Below are 22,048 nucleotides of genomic sequence, written 5' to 3' on the forward strand. Positions count from 1 at the left end.
CACATTTAAATACATGTACTCACTGTTTGGTAGGAAAGCAACACAGGGTGTCTTTCCAAAGATTCCCGTCTCACAGAAAGGACACTGTCCTTGAGCTAGTGCACACAGACTTATGTGGTCCTATGAGAGTGAAGTCCCACCAGGGAGCTTCATACTTCTTGACATTCATTGATGATGCGTCAAGAAAGATATGGGCCTATAGTCTGAAGACCAAGGATGAAGTACTTGGCGTGTTTGAGAAATTCCACAGCATGGTGGAAAGAGAGACTGGAAAGTTGTTGAAATGTATTCGCTCAGATAATGGGGGTGAGTACATTGGGCCATTTGAAGAGTATTGCCAGAGTCATGGGATTCGTCATGAGCAGACCGTTCCCAAGACACCGCAACAGAATGGAATAGCAGAGAGAATGAACCGTACCATTGTAGAGAGGATGAGATGCATGTTATCTCACTCTAAGCTACCTAGAAGCTACTGGGTAGAAGCAATGCGTACAGCCGTGCATGTGATCAACCTGTCGCCGGCAAAGCCTCTGAATAGTGATTATCCAGAGAGAGTATGGTCAGGCAGAGATGTTGATTATGGATACTTTAGGGTATTTGGGTGCAGGGCATTTGTGCATATTCCGAAGGATGAGAGATCCAAGCTTGATGACAAAGCCAAGCAAAGTGCATTTTTCCGGTTATGGAGATGAAAAGTTTGGTTACAAACTCTATGATCCGATTAACAAGAAGGTAATCCAAGTCGAGATGTTGTGTTCTTAGAAGACCAAACCATAGCAGATTTTGAGGAGGGTGAGAAGTTCTGAGGCTTTCACCAATGATCTTGTTGATTGAGAACCAAAAGTTCCTACCGTGGAACGTGTAGAAGGCATTGAGAATCACGAGAGAACCATGAGTTTGAAGCTCATGATGAGAATCCTATTGCTCATGATGGGATAGAACCTATTGGTATAGAATATGCAGATGAGATGCATGAACCACCACCATAGCAAGCGAAGTGCAACCTCCCGAGGCACCACCAGATGGGGCAAGGAGGTCCGCGGAGAGGAGAATAGCTTCAACCGGTATCCACCACACATCGACGCGTGCTACCATCGGATGGTGGAGAACCTATGTACTATCAAGAGGCACTTGAAGGTACGCACAAAGAAAAGTGGTTCAAGGCCATGCATGACGAGATGGATTCTTTGCATAAGAATCACACTTATGAATTAGTTGAGAAACCCACGGGGAGAAAAGTTCTCAAGAATAAGTGGATATACAAAGTCAAGCATGAGGGGAGAACAATCCTCACCCAAGGGACAAAGCTCGCCTTTGTTGTGAAGGATTCGGTCAAAGGAAAGGAATTGACTTTGATGAGATTTTCTCTCCTGTAGTGAAGATGACTTCTATCCAGGGTGGTATTGGGTATGGCCGCAAGTATGAACCTAGAGGTTGAGCAACTAGATGTTAAGACAACATTTCTTCATGAAGACCTTGAAGAAGATGTCTACATGGACCAGCCGAGGGATTTGAGGTCAAAGGCAAAGGAGCACCTAGTATGCAAGCCGATAAAGAGCTTGTATGGGTTGAAGCAAGCACCGAGACAGTGGTACATAAAGTTTGATTCCTTTATGGTGAAGCAAGGATACAAGAAGTCTGCTTCCGATCATTGTGTGTTTGTTCAGAGATTTCCAGATGGGGATTTCATAGTGTTATTGCTGTATGTGGATGATATGTTGATAGTTGGCCCAAACATCAACAAGATATCCAAGCTAAAGAAAGACTTGAGTAAGTCCTTTGAGATGAAGGATTTGGGTCAAGCAAAGCAGATACTTGGGATGCGGATCACTCGTGACAGAAAGAGTGGAAAGTTGTGGCTTTCAAGAAAGCTACATTGAGAAAGTGTTGAAGAGATTCAACATGGATCAAGCCGGGTCGGTTAGTTGTCCGCTTGGTGGCGGCCCGCATGACCAAAGAGATGTGTCCTAAGGGTGAGCATGAGCAGAGTCGGATGGAAAAGATTCCTTATGCATCCGCGAGGTGGGCGCGTTTGATGTATGCCATGGTGTGTACTAGACCGGATATTACTTTCGCCGTTGGGATTGTAAAGCGATTTCTATCAAACCGGGTAAAGAACATTGGGAAGGTGTTAAGTGGATATTGAGATATCTCAAAGGCACTTCCAAATCATGTTTATGTTTTGGTGGAAGTAAGCCCTTACTTGAAGGCTACACCGATGCGGACATGGCGGTGATGTTGACTCGATGAAGTCCACCTCCGGTTATCCGGTCACTTTTGCGGGGGAGCGGTTTCTTGGCAATCTAAGTTGCAAAAGTGTGTTGCCCTCTCCACTACTGAAGCCGAAAGTATATTGCGCCAATCGAAGTGTTGTAAAGAGATGCTATGGATGAAGAGGTTCTTCGATTTAACTAGGGACTAAAAGCGAAATGGTTGTAGTTCTATGTGGCGACGGGGCGCCATCCACTTGAGCAAGAATGAAGTTTTCATTCTAGATCCAAGCACATACACGTGTTATCATTGGATTAGAGAAGTACTTTCGAAGACAAGCATTTGTGTATCGAGAAGATCCATACCGACAAGAACGGGTCGGATATGATGACCAAAGTCTTACCGAAAAGGTAAGTTTGATATTTGTTGTGCTATCGCCGGAATGGCAAAGACTCCTCTCCGATGATTTGGCAATTGCATGGAGGTATCCCCCTCATTGTTCGAGGGGAGATTGTTGGAGTTATCCCCACATGAGGAGAGAAAACAGAACCGGAGAGAAACTTAATTCGGGTTGGAAATGTTTGACATCGCCAGATAGACATGTCGAGTTCGAAGAGAATAGGGCTTAAGCTCATAGGGGCGATTCGCTCGATCAAGATAGACATTGGCAAGGCCATTAAAGAGGGCTTCGAGGTTCGGTCTATTTTATGGGCTTCGCCACAAGACCCTAAATTTGGTTTTGGAGATAAAACCAAAAATCAAGGTTTTTGGAAAACCTAACCTAACAAGTCGGAAGGATTGGAATCCCGACTAAAACAAAGAGAGAGAACCTTTCAGACATGACAACCCAGAAAGAGATAAAGTGATCTAGTGGTTTTGAGAGATTGCGTGGGAAGTAGGCATCATTGGCCGAACCCGGTAAATCTTTTGGTTGTGGTTTGCTTTTACCGCTTTTACATTATTATCCCTAATTTCTTTTCTTTTACCGCTTTACATTATTATCATTGGCATGTTAAGTATAGGTTGTAGTTGATATTTAGATTTTGTCCGGAGTTGAATGTGTGTTCAAATACAAGTTATCGTGTAGTGGGGAATGGATTGGAAGATTGACATAATCCGTTAACCATCGCTTACCATCAATTTTGATAGTGCACCTTTCACAATTTTGATAGACCTACTTTGATCTAAGGCAAATATTAAAATCGTCACTCAAAGTCCAAAGAGGTGGAGAACATTGTCCGCATTAATTGGAATCTATTATTGCGAGAAATGCCAGCAGGCAATGCAATTTGCCTGAGGCTTATGTAAGATTTGATGCCTCCTTTGCCAAGGAATGGAGCTGCAGGAGCAATTCTATTTGTAGAGGATGGACGAACGGCAAGGAGCTGCCTGAAGAAGCAGTGTTCGTAGCAGAACTAGTAGGAGCACTCTTGGTAAAAAAATATGGGAATTCTGAGGATCAGGCAGACAACCAAAGTGTCGAGGAGGGTAAACAATAATAATTTATTATTCATGAAATACAAAATATACCTAAATATATAACAATGAATTAATACCCACAGTAAATGGAACAGACTATAAACTAAAATACTCTCGAACAATAGTGGAATGCACATATGCAACCAATAGCTAAAAGGTTACTAATTAATGCATACCATCAAGGAACTGAAACTCATTGCGGTAGAAGCACTTCGTATCTATCAATGATCGCTCCGTTGCCGCTTATCACAACATGGAAAAGGTTAGATACAATAATCTTTTAATTCGTTCTTTTTGCCTTCATCATTTTCAGTTCTTTCTTTTCATTTTGATTTTGTTACATAAACGCATTAATTCAATTGGCGTATCATCAATTAATTTTCTCCCTCAGTTTACCATTTTAAAAATCATTCCAGATGCAATGAATCTCGTCAGGTTTAGTTTTGTCTTTTTGGACTCTTCTGTAGAAATTTTTTGGTTATGTAAGGAATACTTTTAATTCATTATTATTGTAATGGGGTGCACTTGATACAAATTTGATTGGAATTTAGTGGAGTTGGTTTCTATTGCAAATGCATGTCATTTTTTGGGTTCTCTCAAGATTAGGTGAGTTCCTCTTCACATGTTTTTATTCTTCCTATATTCATTGTCGTGTAATTTGTGGTGATGCTTTACTTTGACAAACGGAAACTTCCTCCATTTACTTATCCCATTTTTTATTAAATGTTCAAATATTAGTTGGTTTTACGTTCCAGGAAGTTCAAATATTTTTAGGATGGAAAAAGAATATGAAAATAAATTTAGAGCGTGTATCTTTCCAGATAGGTACAATTTTAATTTATAGGTTTTCATTCATTTCTTAAGGTTCTTTCTTCCCTTCCTCAATATTTTGATTTGGAAGAAGAAAAAAAACCAAATTGAACAACATATTTGTCTTTGCTTGTTTCAAAATTTGTCAAGTTGAGTTATTGTTCTCAATGGTACAATTCATATTGGTTATTGTTGCAAAATTTACTTTTTCCTTGACCTTTTTCTTTATTATATTAAAAAAAATCATTAACTACACTAGGAAATTGTTCCTTTCAAAGTTTCAAGCTATGGGTTGAATGTTCTTAACATCATATTGTTACAATGTACATATTTTCCAAAATGAATAGTCAATTAGTCATATTTTTGTGTGTAGAAAACCTTTTCAATTTGCATTTTGATCAATATTGATTCTAGTTTGAATGTTGTGGCAGGGAATGTTCCCTTGAAATTGAGGTAAAGGATGGGAATAGGCATTATAAATGTGTTATTGTGTTGTTAAGGGGAAGGTACATCATTTGAGTGCTCCACTCAATTTTTTTCCCCTATATATTAGCTTTAACATTAGATAATTGGTGGGAGGAGCAATTAAGAACAGAGATCATAGATTCCAAGACATTGTGGTCAATTGGGAGCTTTTGTTGAGGAGCTAGGATAGGTTTTCAGGGCCACTGTTCTATGCTTGGGTGGATTTTGTTTTGTTATGTCATAAGCTGTAACTCAGCCACCCTTGCTTAATTATGTAATGGAATCTCCTGGATTTGGTGAAAACTTCCATCACCAGACCAGTGATGTGGTGGCTTTATGCACTTTGTATCTCACTTTTTTTCTTAATAAAGTTTTACTTATAAAAAAAAAAAAAAAAACATTATATAATTAAGGACATGCCATGAATTATCATCTTCCAACTAGAAAAAAATTATAGAAAATATTGCAAGTTGACCAGGCAGGAATATGGGCCCATCATCTAGGAAATGTTGTTGATCAAACCTCGAAATCAGAATAAATTGAAAGGCAGGTCTGCAATTCAATTTCAAAAATAATGAGTCATTGGAAATCCATCATTTAGGCTAAGTCTAATGGTGCGGCAAAACACCAAATATTACGAAAATTTTGATCCAATAGTGCGTCAAAACGCTAATCCGCCAATGCTATCGGTATACGTTTACTTATATATAGCGCCAGTTTTAACGAGATAGCGTCAAGTCTACACGCCATTATGAGTGGCGGTAAAACAAATCTATTTTTTTTTTCCCCCACTTTGATAATCTTTGACGCCTGTGGGAATGGCGGTTGGAGAGTCCCAAAAAAAAAAATCTTATCTTCATAGGAATGGCGGTTGGAGAGTCCCAAAAAAAAAATCTTATCTTCATAGTCACTGGCGGTTGAGACTTGAGAGTCAAAAAAAAAAAAAAAAAATTTTTTTAATTTTTTTTTTCCCACAAAAAACCATTGGGTTGGAAAACGCTAAGCCGCTAACTGTATACACTATGCTATTGTGGTTTGGCGGGATGGCGCACCAAACCATTGGACTTAGCCTTAGCCTAGTAAAGAAGAGTTGGTTGATTGAAAATCGTATTATAACGGATAACCTCATGTGTCAGTTAAAGTACCGGTCGTTTATAAATTCAGCAAAGATTATTATGACTTGTATACAGAGTTTGCTCTAAATTCAAATTTCCTGCAGCTGAGCAAAGATTATTATGGTTTTTATACAAATTTTGCTCTGAATTTAAATTCCCTGTGTGTGTTGCCGCTTCAGAAGTCAGAGGCTTCTAGCTTTTGTACATTGTATTGTTGTTCCAATTCGAATATGCGGGTGGTGTATTTGGTGATTGTAAGATCATTTCTGCATTAACCGTCTTATCTTTTTCTATTGTTGCTAAGTACACACATTTTTTTTTATAGTCTATTGTTCAATTGACATTCCAGATGTACTACTCTTTACTGTTTAATTAAAAAACGAGATTTCATATACACAAACTGTAGCTTATGAACGACAATATGTGGGATTTCTTAGTGCAGTTTGATTTTTACCTGCTTCAATTTAATCAATATCACTTTATTATTTTGTGCCAACATATACCTACCAAATTATGGGAAGTTTCTATTCTTTTTGGATCATATCGGCATGTAGATTAGATGGGTACAAACATTAAGCAATGAGATTTTAAGAGTTCAGACATACCATACCAAAACATTTTCTTCTATTGGTTGAACTTTATCTTGCAAATTCTATCAATTCTCAGTGTTGCAGGCACAACATGATTGCCCATTTACTAGTTATACATAAAGGGGATGGTTATATAAACTCCATCTTATAGTGACTCCAAAGTTACTCCACTCTTAAAAGTGGACTTACAAGATAAATTGATGGCTAATAATTTGTGGAGACATACATCATACGATGGAGAACACCCCACAAAAAATCAGCTCAATTGAATATGTTTAATTTTATTTGTCAAAAGTTGTTATGAAGTTAAAAAAAATTGGGCATTGGATAATTTTATAATATTCTAAATGATTTTAGACAAGGTTGTACATCTACAAATGAACTGATTTTTTGTGAGGATGATCTCGATTGTATGGAAAATATCTCCACAAAAAATCAGTTTCTAATTTATTGTATTTAGTGGTGGAATAACTTTAGATGGAGTCACTTTAAGTGGAGTTCATATAACCACCTCCATATATAAATGTGTAACGCTAGTTGGGAAAGAATACTTACTTCGAGCCCGTTATATGAACTCCACCGCTAAAAGTGGATTTATAATATGAATTGAGGGCTAATTTTTGGTGAAGATAGTCTTCTCATAATAGAAAATCTTTCTACAAAAAATCAACCCAAACGAAAATGTTTAACCTTGTCAAAAATTGTTTTGAAATTTGAAAAATCTAAACCGCAGATAATTTTATAACACTATAAGCAAATTTTGATACGTCGATCTAGACATCTTCAAATGTGTTGATTTTTTCTAAGGATGATCTATATTGTGGGATGAACATCTTCACCAAAAATCTGCTTCGAATTCATTGTTTTTCATGATGAAATTTATTTGGAGTTCATATAACGGGCAGTTACTTAATAATAGATACAAATTTCCCTATTAAGTCTCACTAGTTATTTTTTTATTTATTTTATAAAGCTAAAGCTAATTAGTTGATTGACTATCCTGATAATAACAGAGGTTGCAGTTAGAAAAATAAATAAATCAAATCATAAAGTGATTAAGTATTCAGCGTAGAGTTTAATATTTATGAAATTGGCAAGTCCTGATAAATCTGTAGTTGGCCCGGTTTTAAATGTTGTTTGGTTTTGTCATTTATTTTATTTTCAGATGTTGTGGCATATTTGTACATATTTTTATGGTTAAATTTATGATTGGCCATGATAATGTCAATTTATTTCCAATTCAACCAAAAATAACAACATAACACATTTTATTACCAACTAGTGGGGTAATATCAACAACTCTTTGTCCTGAGTTGCTGACAATGATCGAATTGGAAACAAAATGACATTATTATAGTTGATTGGGGAATTTACCCTATTTTTATACCGACTGTATGACATGGGCCATGCAAAGCACTGCATGGCATGAGCCAAAATGTACCAGATAGATAAATGCTTTTGACTCGCATAGAAACTTTAAAAGAGCTGGATTATCTGTTTCTTGCACCTTCACATGCAATTATGCAAAGCACGAGTCACAACTAATAAAGTACAGCTAAGCAAGGCCTAATTTTTCCATATCAATTGATATATTGGATAGTTTGGGTCGGGTTATGTAAAATCTGAAGCCAAACCAATAAGAAAATTAGGAACCTGAAACCGAACTGAACCAATAATATTATATTACATTCCGAAGCCGAATCAAATCGAAAAAATATATTGCAAATTGAAACCGAACCGACCGAATTGAAAACTATAAAATCAATTAAATTCTAAATTAAATCAATTAATTTCAACTACACAATTGATAAACATATACAAAACTAATCATAAATATTACTAAAATGTCATCTTATCGGTTCGGTGGAGGGCAAATCCGAAACCAAGCCAATATCTTATTGATTCGGTCTGATTTTCGATCGGTGGAGGGCAAACTAAATTACCAAAACCCAAACTGTTTTTTATCGGTTCGGTTTGAGTCGGTTATTGAGTTGTCAAAATCCATTAATTTAACAAAAAAAAAATGATATATATCGGTCTATATCGATATATATCATATATATATTGTCTTACAAAGGTTCAATATTTGGCTTTGAAATATCGAACATATCTATATCTATATAGTACTCTAAAACCGCTATATATCGTTGATATATCGATATTTATACCGATATTTTTGGCCTTGCAGCTAATAGCTACCAGCCCCAGCCTTTATTGGGCTAGATCAACCGAAATATAGCCCGGTCCAAGATGTGTATTACATCTCCTATGGGCTTTGAACTCATTGTCCAAGCCAAAGTGCCAAACTAGAGCGAAGAAATTTGTTAGTTGGATCAAAATAGAAACCAGATCAGTAGTGCAAGGTGTTTTGATTTTTTTTTTTTTTTGAAAAAAAAAAATATTTATTCTAAAAACAATTTTTGAATAAACATATTTGGTTGAGATTTTTCTAAAAAACTATTTTTATTAAAATCGACAGATTTCGTGATATTTTGAAAAATATGACGACATTTGGTCCTAACAATCTATTTGTCTTAAGCAAACATGCCCACACAATGACTAAAAAAAAAGGTGTTTTAACTTGAAAAACTAGTTTTTGCTATTTATCATAAAATAATTTTTTTGGACCAATAAATATTTTTTAAATAAAAAACTATTTTCTACAAAAATAGAAACAAAATGTGTTTATTTTTTTAATTTTTTTTTTACTAATAAATATTTATTACCAATAAATAAATAGAATCCCAACACTCCCTAATGCTAATGCACGCAGTAACACTATTCCCGTAAAGTAGGATATGTTACTCCACTCTGAGACGTAAGATAAAGACACCTAATTTATACATTTTAACAATCTTAATCAGATGTATCATGTTTTATGGCTTTATGGGCCCGTTTGTATCCCCACTTGGGTATTGATTTTAATACTTTTATCGTTTTGTTGGTTGATAAGAAATTAAAATTCGGTTTTATCTATTTGCAACATCCTTTTACTTTAGATTAGTAGAAATTAATTTATTCTACTTTTTACTTTTCTTGAAATTAATAATGACTTCCCCTATCTTTGACTCTTTGTGTTTCGTACGTCTATGATGAAGGCCCCACCAAAAGTCCAAAAGAAATGCCAGATTGAAACATTCAACCAACTGAACCTTATAACACATTAACACCATTGTCAATTTTTTAAAAAGTGGGCGAAGATTGCGCTTTATTTGTAGAAATCAGACATAATGTAGGCAGTGTGTTGGAAGTACATGATGAATATGAGGGCATTACCAAATGAAATTTGGCATTTCTGTCTGAGGATGGAAGAATGAAAATCTGCTCAACGGAGCTGGATATGACCTAATTTCACGACATTTGTAGTGATCACACTAGGAAAGCACGATGACATGCTACTTTTTAATTAGGTGATAGCGATATCCCCATTAGAATATCATTTTTTTACAAACTCTATAACAGTGTAATATGTCAAGAGATGTCTTGGTCTCTTGGAGGTATATTGTAATTTCCCAAGTAAAGGAGAATTATTTATACAAGCAATTTGTGACTGTATCGTTTTAACCTTACAACTCCAAGACCAAGAGGAACGCTCTTTAACTTAGCGTATGGTACAACAAAGCAAAAGACTGATGACACTTTAACATGGTGAAAATTAAAATGGGATAAAGCTGGCTAGAAACAGAAAAGAAATGGAAAAAAAAATAAAAAATAGAGAAAGGAATCCAACAAGGAAACAACATACATAAAGAACTCAAGCCATATCTCTCTCTCTCCCTTCTTCAACAGTAAAGGAAGAAGAACAAAAGGTGAACTTAAGGTTTTCTGATTTAGAGACCAAGTCTGGAGAAGTTACGTACAGGTACATTAATTTCAACTATGCTTCATTATGTTCTTCACACACCTTAGAGTTTTATGTTGAACGGGATAATTCTCCTGCAAACTTTTTTGTTGAATTTCTTTCAAAGATTAGTTATCTATGTTCTTCCTGAGTTGTGGTCTGATTGATCAGAGGTTTCTTAGTTGTTTCTCTAAGATCAACTCTGCATACTCTTTAAAGAATTCTGTTTTTGTCCTCCTTGAGATTGCTAAAAGAGTCTTTGCTTCATTGCTTCTCTTTGGAACTTTTATATATAGTAAAAAAAAAATTAAGACAATTTGCATGCCACCTTTTATTTTTCATGTACATATTTCTCTAGAATGGTAGTCATCATTAAGCTTTCTGATTTTAAAAAAATTCCCCAGTTCTTAGTACATCAATGATGATGACAGTACAACAAATTTTACATTGATATCCCTCCCCCTCTTTGTTCGGAAAATGATCACGGCAGAGTATACATGTTGCATTACTTTCAAGCTAGATTTTTTTTTTTTTTTCCAGTTTTTCGATTGAAGATATGATGTTTGAAATGATCATTGTACGCAAATTTCGAATTAAACCCATAGTACAAAATGCGGTGATGTATTTCCTAGTATATTGTCGTTACAGGAATGAATTCAACATCGTAGGTTGAATATTTTTGTTGAGTTTTTATATCGTAGTATATTATCTATCTAGTTGAAATTTTTTTTGAACTTTTCTTGTACAAAATTATTGCTTGAACTGTGCCATGTATTATTTCAACACAACTGCCGAAACATCATGGATATAAATAATGCATGATATATACTGAGAATTCAAGAGCAAACTTAAAATCAATATCAACATTTTGTTCGTGGGCCAATACTGTATGTATATAACACATTTACTCCCGCTTGGAATTGACACATAAATACATAATGTCGGATCCGAATGTCTGATTTTTGTAACACTGTGCACTATAGGTAGTCATGGACTCACGGTCAATTTGAGTGCAGGGTAAATATGATCTCAAGGGTATAATTACTTTTCGGTGTTCCATTGAGATGTGAGATTACATTGCATCCTACCCCTCACTATCACTTCCTGCAAAATAGCAGCAACAAAATCAAATTCTGCACTCAAATTCTGAGTGGACCTAACTTAATCAACCAACTCAACATATACGCCGTTTGGGTTGTGAATGAATATGCCAAATTCAATGCTCATTGCCTCATTGTAGGGTTAGCTTAAAGGTTGAGTAAAGAAGAACTCGGAAAAAACGCCACAAGACATTAAATTGGTACACTATCAAGTTTTTGGCATCTGTAACTCTGTAAGGAATATTAGTGCCGGACAGAAACAACTAAAAGCAAAAATATCTACTGGATTTTTAGTAAATCTTGAAGAAAATCTTAGTAAAGAAATCACAACATACATGAAGAATTGAAGACAAATAATTAGTATAAGCTAATATTTCTTGGTTCTTACAAATGTGAATGATGATGTTAATTTGTTAGTGGATATTCTTAAACAAACCTACCCTAAGCCGATATTAGAAATATTGTTTTGACGTGGCATCTAAATGACATGTCGCCTTGACTGGAAATCGTGAGTCAACACAAAATGCACCTTGAATGATGTTATGATTTGGGATGGAAAAAAGATTTTGCATTAACGTAAAATTGTTAAAAAAACTTAATATTTAGTTCTATATATTCCTGCCTTGCATTGCACGTACCAATTTTCCCAACAAAAAGAGCATCCCTTGGTAATTTGGCTTTGCTTCTTGTCTGCAATGTCCTCATTTACAATAAAGTTTTCTACTTTGCCACCAGCATATGACATCATTGATCATTTGTTCATGGAACATTTTCAGTTTATATCGAAGTTTCAAAACATCAGAGTTAAATCCTTTCTATTGTTGCTAAATAGTCAAATTACAGCCAACCAATAATAAAAAAAATGCATGTGATATTAGGCCCCCAAAAAAGAAAGAAAATGAAAAATAAATGTGTTTTTTTTACAAAATTGCATTAATTTGCTGAACCTTTTTTAAAATTGCATATGATATCATAAAAAAAAAAAAGGTTCATATGCTTATGATATCATAAAAATGAATGTTTTTTTTACAAAATTGCATTAATTGCATTTTTACAAAAGAATCGAGAAATTGAATTCTGAAAATAGTAATAATTTCTATGACTTATTTTTCTAGTCATGGATCCATAAAGGTTCTCCAATTATATATGAAGGTCCTCTAAGCACACTAATAGAGGAGGCTCTTATAATAACTCAAAATATCTAATGTAGAGAAATTCCGTAGTTTGGAAGTTTCAGATGCTTCACGTTTGCAATCACAATTTTTGTCTACGTCTTACTACTAAAACAGCTTAAAGCGTGAATATGGTTTTCGTGACATTTCATCAAACTTTTTAGACAAATTTATGTAACTTTACACAATTTTATGTTGTTTCTTGCAGGTAACAGAACACACATTAAAGAAGCAATTGTTATGAAATTTGTTGCTTTGTTTACTTCCCATGGCTGAATCTTTTGGTGAGCAATATAAGATCAAGGAATTAGAATTGAAGAGCAGCAACATAAGTCTAACAAAGACTTATATCGAAAAGATGGAGCATTCTTTTTTTAGCCAGTTTTTAACTGGGTCTAACCCATGGATGGCCCGATACGTCTACAGTTTGTTTTTCCTTGTTATGAATGTATTGGCATGGGCGATACGCGATAATGGTCATGAATTTTTGAAGGAGATGCAGAGTAAGTTCTAGTTTTATTATCTTTAACACTTTTTTCGCTTGGTATTTTAGAGCTAGAGATCATTTTGATGTTTCTGCGAAGAATTTGTTACTACGTGTCTTTGTCCATCAAAACTTGGGACTTTTAATTGGTCGGGCTATTTACGTAGGCCTCAAGTTTCAGATATACGCCTACGGCCTGTAACAGCTTCGCCCATATAATCATATTGCCGTATACTTGCCAAAACGACTAACCATATTGAGGTGGGTGCAGGACTGAAAGATTGCAATGGGGGTCTCAACTGTTTGGGAACCGAAGGCGTGCTGCGCGTTAGCCTAGGCTGTTTTGTATCCTTTTAATTACTAAAAATGAAGAACATTTTCAGTTTTTCTCATTTTTTGTTAGCAAAAATAGTATTGTTTGCTCACAATTGGTATAGCACAAAATTACTTTGTAGACCATGAAACTTTTGATTTTGGTAAACTGTAAATGGTCCATGTAGTTCAGTAGTGGAAAACCGTAAATGGGGCTTTGCACATTGCTCTTCAGCAACTAGTCCAAATTGCTAATTTCTTTAGGATATTCGTAAAGAAGAAATTTGTTTTAAATCCTGTATGCTTGTATCTGAACTTGAACTTACTTTGGCCAACTATATACACACGCACTAAACATCCAATGTGATTGAACATTCATATCCACTAATCTACATAGCTTTCCTTTACTTGTTTCATTAGGAACGAAGTTCTCTATATTGTAACAGATTCACTTTAACCTTGACAAGATATTCTATTTCACAATGTTTCTCTCTACGGCTGGTTCAACAAAGTTGCATGAGCCTAGAGACTCATGGCATTCTGGATGGTGGTTTGCCAAGATATTCTTGTCGATTGGATTTATGGTTGTTCCATTTTTCATTCCAAATACGTTTATTGCGGTCTACGGTTAGTTTAATCGACCAAACACTTGTTATACTTTCTCTATTCGTTCTCTTAAATAATTCAATATTTTTATTGAAACTGACACACTACATTGCAGGGGAGGTAGCGCATTTTGGTGCCGGGTATCAATACTTTCCTGTTGAGCATTCATCAATTCTTATACTGCTTTAAAGTCTATAAATTGGCTCAACAAGCACTAAACGGTTTTGTTTGTAACACTTCCCACACTTTTCAGGGTGTTTCTCCTGATTCAGCTCATAAGTATAATAAGTTTTATAATGTGGTTGGATGATTGTTGTCGCTCAGACAAGTACTCGGAGAGATGGTAAACACCATTTAGTTCAATTAAAGGAAAAAACCTGACTGATCACTATAGCCACATGGAATAATACTAATCAATACGAATGTACTCTGCAGCTACATCCAAGTAACAATACTGTCCTTAGCCGCGTACGTAGCTTGCATAGCGGGAGTCATATTGATGTACATATGCTATGCACCTCGTCTTTCATGTGTACTAAACATTTTCTTCATCACCTTGACACTGGTAATTCTTCATCTCATGACCAGCGTTTCCCTCCATCCAAAAGTAAGTGCAAGCATTTACACTTTTACATTACATTCTTATTTTTATTTTATTTTATTTTTTCTGAGCAGTAAGCAAAATCATAAATTTCTCACTTCTACACTACACTGCATTACATTCTTACATAGTTTCATAAATTTCACTAATCTTTTCAACTGGAACAGATAAATGCTGGCTTCTTGACTCCAGGACTGATGGGGCTTTATGTAGTATTCATTTGTTGGTGTGCTCTAAGGAGGTACTGTTTGCGTTTAATTCTGTTATTTATAATTCCAATTACTACTTGACCTGCTCAAGAAAAAAGTATAAAATCTCCATGGAAAAGGGAAAACTTGAACCTTCTGAAATTGATGTCTGTAACTTAAACAATGATCCGTAAGTAGGAGGGGCTTGTCCAAAGGAAGCTTTCAATTCTACTCAAAAGATCGATACTTCAATTATAAAGATTATTTAGAATCTATCAATAGCTTTCTCTTTTAGGCCACAACCTACCATAGGTTCATATATAACCAGCCCTTAGTACAATATTAAGAAGACTAGAAATACTGCTGTGATTAGAAGCATCTTCCACTACTAAAAGACTAGAAATACTGCTGTAATTGTTTTTTCTTGTTTTCCAGTTCCTCATATTTTTCAAGTCAAGATCATTGTTATTTTGCATATGGTTAGTTGTTCTCTTTCCAGCTCTATTTACTTTCTGTTCTGTTGTCTTCCTGTTTACAGTGAACCACCAACAGACGGCTGCAACAAGAATCTTGTGCTGCATACAGTTAGAAATGCAACAGAAAAGGATGAGGCTTCTCAGAAAGCAGATTGGCTTACAATCATAGTAAGATTTCTTATTTGTGTGAAAATTAGAATTTTCGTTCTTATATATGATGTTAGATTGTGTCTCTAGGAAATGACACTAGTCACCCGGCAAACATTGAGGGTGTGTTTGACCTAGAAAATACATACATGCTGGATGTTATCTTTTAACAAATAGAATTGCCAGCATCAATCAAACACACTTAATATAAAGAATTATTTTGTATATGGGCTTATGTTTTGGTGGCAGAGCTTTGTTATTGCAGTACTTGCCATGGTGATTGCAACCTTTTCAACTGGCATTGATTCTAAATCCTTTCAGGTTCATTCCACTCATATACTATCTTTTTGGATTATAACACTTCAAAAATATTATCATATCATTGACGACAATGGGTGCAGTTCAGGAAGGATGAAGCACGGAGTGAAGATGATGTTCCATATGGTTATGGCTTCTTTCATTTTGTTTTTGCTATGGGAGCGATGTACTTCGCAATGCTATTGATTGGGTGGAATACTCATCATACCATGAAAAAGTAAGTGTATATATTCTCACTGACTCCAATATTGGCTGGCCAAACCATTATTCTAGATCATTAAAATGTTCCATTGTTCTAGATGGGCATTAAGAGATGCAAAGTTACATTTGAGTGAGCTTGGCTGAAAGATTTCTTCATTTGCAGGTGGACAATAGATGTAGGCTGGACAAGTTCTTGGGTCCGTATTGTAAATGAATGGCTAGCTGCCTGTCTTTATAGTGAGTACTTATCCCAGACTTCAATAATCAACCACAAGATAATTAACTTATTGCTCATTGCCCCTGCATTCTAAACCATGTACATAGTTTTCCAATTAGTACCTGTCTGATAAAAGTTGCAATGCGTTTGGTTTTACTGCGTCAAGCATAAATTTTATGATCCTTACACTGGTCTATATGATACATGTTTCCATCATACTTGCAATCTGAGGATGCCAATATAAAGTTTTGCTGTTTCAATGCCCATGTAAAGACTCCTCATTTTGCTTACCTACATGGAATGTGACCAGTGACTTCGGATCGGATTGGATAAAGGGCTTTCAAAAAAAATATAATAATAATAAAAAAAAATAAAATCGGATGGCAATATCCTTTCCATCCAAATTTGATCCAATTTTTTTTGGCAATTCTTTTTCTAAGAATTTGAAAAATTCGAAAAATTTCGGAATCCACAAAATATAGAAGTAAATCTGAAATTTCAATTATATAATCGGATTATATTTTAGGATAATCATTTTTTATCTAGTTAATACATTCATTTAGCAATCATTTTGAAATGTATTAATTCAGTAAACAACTTAGACCTTTTAACTCGTTCATTCAGTAAGTTTTTTCTTCATGTTAATGTATTAATTCAGTAAATAAGAAGATGAGAGAAATTTAGATATGTACTAAAATGACAATATTGATTTCTTAAAGTTGTGAGAGATACAATGTTCTACTTCTCTAAGATTTTTATTTGGTTTGTAAACTATATGTAATTTTAATTTAGTAACTATATGAAATAAACCACTAGCTATATGTTAAAAATTCGGAATTTAATCAAAAATAGGATCAGATTGGATTTTCAAAATTTAACCTATCCAATTCCGATCCAATTATTTTTCAGAAAAATCATATATCGGATTTTCAGATATCGAAACACAGATATTATTCCCAAATTCGAAAAAATATCGGATCGGAATTCGGAAATTTTGGTTTTCGGAAAAAAGTGACCTACACGTTCATGAACGAAAATGTGGCATGATGCTGTTTGCATCGACTAATGTTTTCCTTCCATGCATATACCATTTTCTTTCTCTTATTTGCATTTTTTACTGTTCTTAATGCAGTATGGATGCTGGTCCGCCCCCTTATCTGGAAGAAGAGGCAGACAGTTCAATCTAATTGAGGCTAACAATTGCTTCTAAATCCTAGTTAATAACCCAATTCTCATAAAGCTCTTGTACAGTCAAATACATTCAGAGAATATTACTTCCTCCTCATTCAGCTGATGGGAAGCTCTCACAATGCAATCAAGAGATTAGGCCAGAGCAATTGTTCATTATGCTCAATGACGCCTCATTGAAAAAATCAATGTGAAAAGAATAGATGGATGTATATATACTGGTGCAGTGGTGCCTTAAACCTTCTAGATTTTGCCACTCTCTCTTTTCACGTCACACGTAGAGCTTATTGTAAATAGGGGTTGGCATGAGCATAACTCCATCTCAGACCCAGTGTATTAGCGCATAACTCCATATTTTAAATTATATGAAAAATACAAAATTATTACCAGCATAAACAATATGTATATAAGAACATTCCCAATGAAAGTCACTATAAGGAGAAATTGAGAGTTTTCACATTTGAATATCAAAAAATTCTTGCCCAATGCAAGGGTGACAAAGTTAGTGAATTGTAACTAAGTCACACACGAGGGTAGCATTTGCTACTGAGATTTTCACTAAGTTGTGAGCTTCGGACGGAATGTTTTATTCCATTTCGTGTGTGTGTGTGTGTGCTTTTTTTTTTTCCAAACGACAAAATGTTTCATTCCATCTCACATATTTTTTCGATTTTTTTTCAGTTTTTTTTTTTTTTTTTTTTTAAACTTTGGGAAACCAAATTCACGTGGATGTTTCATTCCGACGGGATGTTTCATTTCCGTCCTTTTTTTATTTTTACATTCAAACGGAATCAAACATTCCGTCCGAGATTCAAAATCATCTCTGCATTGGACGCCTTCACCTTACTTTTCACAAAAACGGTAGCAAATAGGGGAAATTGAGCTTATATAGAGATGAAAAACACTGAGTTGCATTGGGAATGCTCTGACCTACCCCAAGTTAAGGCAATACAAACATGTCTATTAATTAATCACTTTAACTTATACCACCAAAACAGTATAATAGCTGCTCCCCTTCCGTTTTATAAGTGATAATCATTGACAAATTGATGGAGGACTTCAAAAAGTTAAATGAACCAAAAGTAAATATGTTGCGTTAAGAGCATCTTTAGGAGTGATACTTTCCTAGCATCAAACACCAAATTTCCAACAAGTTGGTGTTGGATCACCTTCAGGAGAGTCACATGTTGATGAAAATACCAAATCGGCCAATATTTGGTTCCAACTTTGGTGCTGTATCAAATCTCTCACTCGGTTTTGGAAAAACCGCGCGGTTTTTCCAACACCGCATGGGCTTGGGCTGCTAATTGGGCTTCTATGGCGCGGTGTTGTCAAAACCTAGCGGTTTTTCCAAAACCGCGTGCTCTCAATGAAGAAACGGGCAAAAAATGGTTATATCTTTCTAACACTATAAATTGAAACACTCACACAATAGTTTTATACTCACTTCTTTTCTCTACTCTCTACTCTTAAAACAACAATGGCTAGTGAAAAACCAAAAGCAAAATCTAGAGGGACTTCATGGATACAAGAAGAAGATGTTGCTCTCACCAATAGTTGGCTACAAGTTAGTCAAGATGGTGTAATAGGAAATGAGCAAAAGTCAAACGATTTTTGGAGTAGGATTCTAAATGCATTTCATGCAAATTTAAAAGAATGACCGAACACAACTTGACGGGCATGAAACACCGTTGGACTCTCATTCAAACTAATATCAACAAGTTCCATGCTATTCTTTCTAAGATTCAATCATCTCCTCCAAGTGGCTATAATGACAATATGATTGTAAGTATTTACTTTTTATTTGTTGTTTTGATTCACAAATACATTTTTCAATTCTAATTTAGTTTTTTCTTAATTGGTAGGTTGAGAAAGCAATAAGTGCATATGGGAGTTATAATATGGTGAAAGACTCACCCAAATGGAAGAGAATATAGTTGAGAAATGATTTGCAACCTACCAAAAAGTTGAAGTCAAACAGTGGGGAAGGAGGTTTATCAGCTCCAATATCAACTGCGACAACTCAACCAATGGATTATGATCCACACCAAGTTGATGGGCTTGAGAATAGGCATGTTGGAAAGAAAGAATAAAAGAGAAGAAGGCAAAAAGAGAAAGAAGAAGGTGATTCTAAAGTGGAAGAATCCGCTAAGAAACTTGATGATTTTATGGTGGAACTTTCTAAAACCACTAAAGAAGGCTATGAATTGGAAGCTCAAAGACAATTGAAAAAAAATAAGATGGAATTCGAAAAACTTCAATTGAAGAAAAGTACGTTGGATTGGAAGCTCCAAATCCAAAAAGAAAAACTTCAATTGAAGAAAGATGTGCTCCAAGTTCGAGAAGATGAAAATGATGCGAAAATACTAGGAATGAAATTAGAAGGATTACCCGAAAATGAGCGTGAAATTTGGCAACTCAAAAGGGCAGAAATTTTACAAAAAATGAAGAATTGACTTGGCAATATCACTGATAGTAGTCAAAGTGGTGCATAGTCTAAATTTGAGTTTGTATGTCTTTTAATTTGTCTTTTAATTTATGACGTACTTTAATTTGAGTTTGTATTTTGATTTTAATTAGAATGTACTTTAATTGAATATTTTTTTTTTTAATTTGAGTTAAGTTACCTTAATTTAAAGTTGATACTTTTTATCATTCTAAAAAAAATTCGGCAAAGTCTACTTTGTATTTTCAAAATTCTCATATATAGAAATCCTTTCATAATACCACAAACACATATAAATAAACTTGGAACACAAATACATAGAAATTGAAACGATAAATAAACACAAAGTATAAATGAAGTGCAAATAGAAATAGAAATCAAGTCTAACCACACCACCCATGCCTACTCCACAAATGCTCGACCAAGTCATTCTTCAATCTATCATGAACAACTTTTGAACGAACCCTCTCGACGCCAGATGCCCAACGAGATAGAACAAAATAGCATTGATCTTCAGATGCACCTTCTCTACTTAGCATTTTCAAATCAGGAATATACTGCGGGATATTCATTTTGTGTTCATCTTCCACAATCATATTGTGTAAAATGATGTAATCCCTCATAACAGTAGCCATGGTCTTCAAATACCATAACCTGCACGGATTTGCTAAAATATCCCAACGTGACTTCAATATACCAAACGCCCGCTCTATGTCTTTTCTAGCAGCTTCTTGCTTCTTTGCAAAATATTTGTCTTGTGCAATAGTCGGTTTAACAATCGTTTGAATCAAGGTGGCATAATTAGGATAAATACCGTCAGCCAAGTAATAGCCCATATCATAATGATGGTCATTCACAGTGTAGTTACAAAGAATAGCTTCATCATTGACTATATCATCAAATATTGGTGAGAGGTCAAGCACATTAAGATCATTGTGAGAACCCGCCATTTCAAAAAAAGCATGCCAAATCCACGGGTCACGAGAAGCAGCTGCCTCCAAAATCACTGTTGGTTTATGCACATAGCCAGTGTGAGACCCTTGCCACGCGGATGGGCAATTCTTCCATTGCCAGTGCATGCAATCAATGCTTTCTAGCATTCCAGGCCATCAACCTTCCTCAGACTCTTCAAGCAAACGCTGAATATCTACAGCATTTGGTTTGCACAAGTATTCACTTCCAAAAATTCTAATAATTCTATCACAGAAATAGCGCATACATTTATAAACAGTTGGCTCAGCAACATGTAACATGTCATCTACTAAATCAGCTGCAGACCCATAAACAAGTATTTGTATAACAACAATTACTTTGATTTTTGGGTTAATCCTAAACTTACCCGCACTATTAACTTTTTGTTGAAAATATGGTACATTATGGTTAAGATAATTGAAAATATGAGTAAATAATGATTGACCCATACGAAATCGGCGTCGAAAGTCGTGATCACGAAATATAGGATTTGCGTCGAAATAGTTAGCATTTACACGAGCCAGTGTTGCCTCGTACTAACAATTCTTGCATTTTTTTCCTTTCTTCGAACCACCATATGGTTATAAGAAGACTCCGCTTCTTGCTAACGCAATAAACTCAGACGATGTCGAACCAAAGGTAGAGCAATAGCTACTAATTTATGAGTTTTAATTGTAGTGTTATCATTTGAAGAGGTCGAGCTCGATGAAGAATCAGAAGAAGATGAATAATCTATTGAAAAATTATCAAGAGTTTTGGTATTTTTATTTATTTTATTTTATTTTTATTTTTTCGCTCAAGGAGATGAGTTTATATTAGAGGGAACATGAAAAATGAAGAGAACTTCGCAGGATCAAGAGGGTTAAATGGTTATAGCACGCAGTTTATGGAAAATCACGTGGGCTTGGGCCTATCAGATAGGCTTCAATGGCGCGGTTCCCAAAACCGCGTGGACTATATAGCGCGGTTTATCAAAAACTGCGTCATTTGATGTCGAAAATTTGATGTTGCTATTAAAAATGGTGGGTGTTTTTTTTTTTGCTATTAAAGATGTTCTAACTCCGAAATTCCAGCTGCTATATAAGTATATAACCGTTTACATATTCCGC

At 35.1% G+C, this 22,048-nt stretch overlaps 1 protein-coding gene and 1 long non-coding RNA gene across 4 annotated transcripts; both read left to right on the plus strand.

The window, feature by feature from the left end:
- Nucleotides 1-3,746: 3,746 nt before the first annotated feature.
- LOC147507580 (uncharacterized) lies at nt 3,747-5,362 on the plus strand. The gene is made up of 2 exons (XR_015216205.1): nt 3,747-3,952; nt 4,932-5,362. It is a non-coding gene; the product is annotated as an uncharacterized LOC147507580 (long non-coding RNA).
- A 5,042-nt stretch (nt 5,363-10,404) lies between these two features.
- Nucleotides 10,405-17,848, plus strand: LOC147507581 (uncharacterized). 3 transcript variants are annotated; one of them, XM_086600297.1, is made up of 13 exons: nt 10,405-10,532; nt 12,992-13,286; nt 13,539-13,612; nt 14,047-14,206; nt 14,301-14,325; nt 14,439-14,528; nt 14,621-14,792; nt 14,954-15,027; nt 15,513-15,618; nt 15,847-15,918; nt 15,999-16,132; nt 16,280-16,353; nt 17,466-17,848. In XM_086600297.1, exons 2-13 carry the CDS (start codon nt 13,052-13,054, stop codon nt 17,522-17,524), a joined length of 1,275 nt encoding a protein of 424 aa, XP_086456423.1. In that variant the 5' UTR covers nt 10,405-10,532; nt 12,992-13,051; the 3' UTR covers nt 17,525-17,848. The 3 variants fall into 3 exon arrangements, with proteins under 3 accessions (XP_086456423.1, XP_086456426.1, XP_086456424.1); XM_086600298.1 differs by lacking the exon at nt 10,405-10,532 and adding an exon at nt 12,808-12,908; XM_086600300.1 differs by lacking the exon at nt 16,280-16,353.
- The last annotated feature ends 4,200 nt before the right edge of the window (nt 17,849-22,048 follow it).

Source organism: Coptis chinensis, chromosome 3 (assembly GCF_015680905.1).
Source record: "Coptis chinensis isolate HL-2020 chromosome 3, ASM1568090v1, whole genome shotgun sequence".
Lineage (NCBI taxonomy): Eukaryota > Viridiplantae > Streptophyta > Magnoliopsida > Ranunculales > Ranunculaceae > Coptis > Coptis chinensis.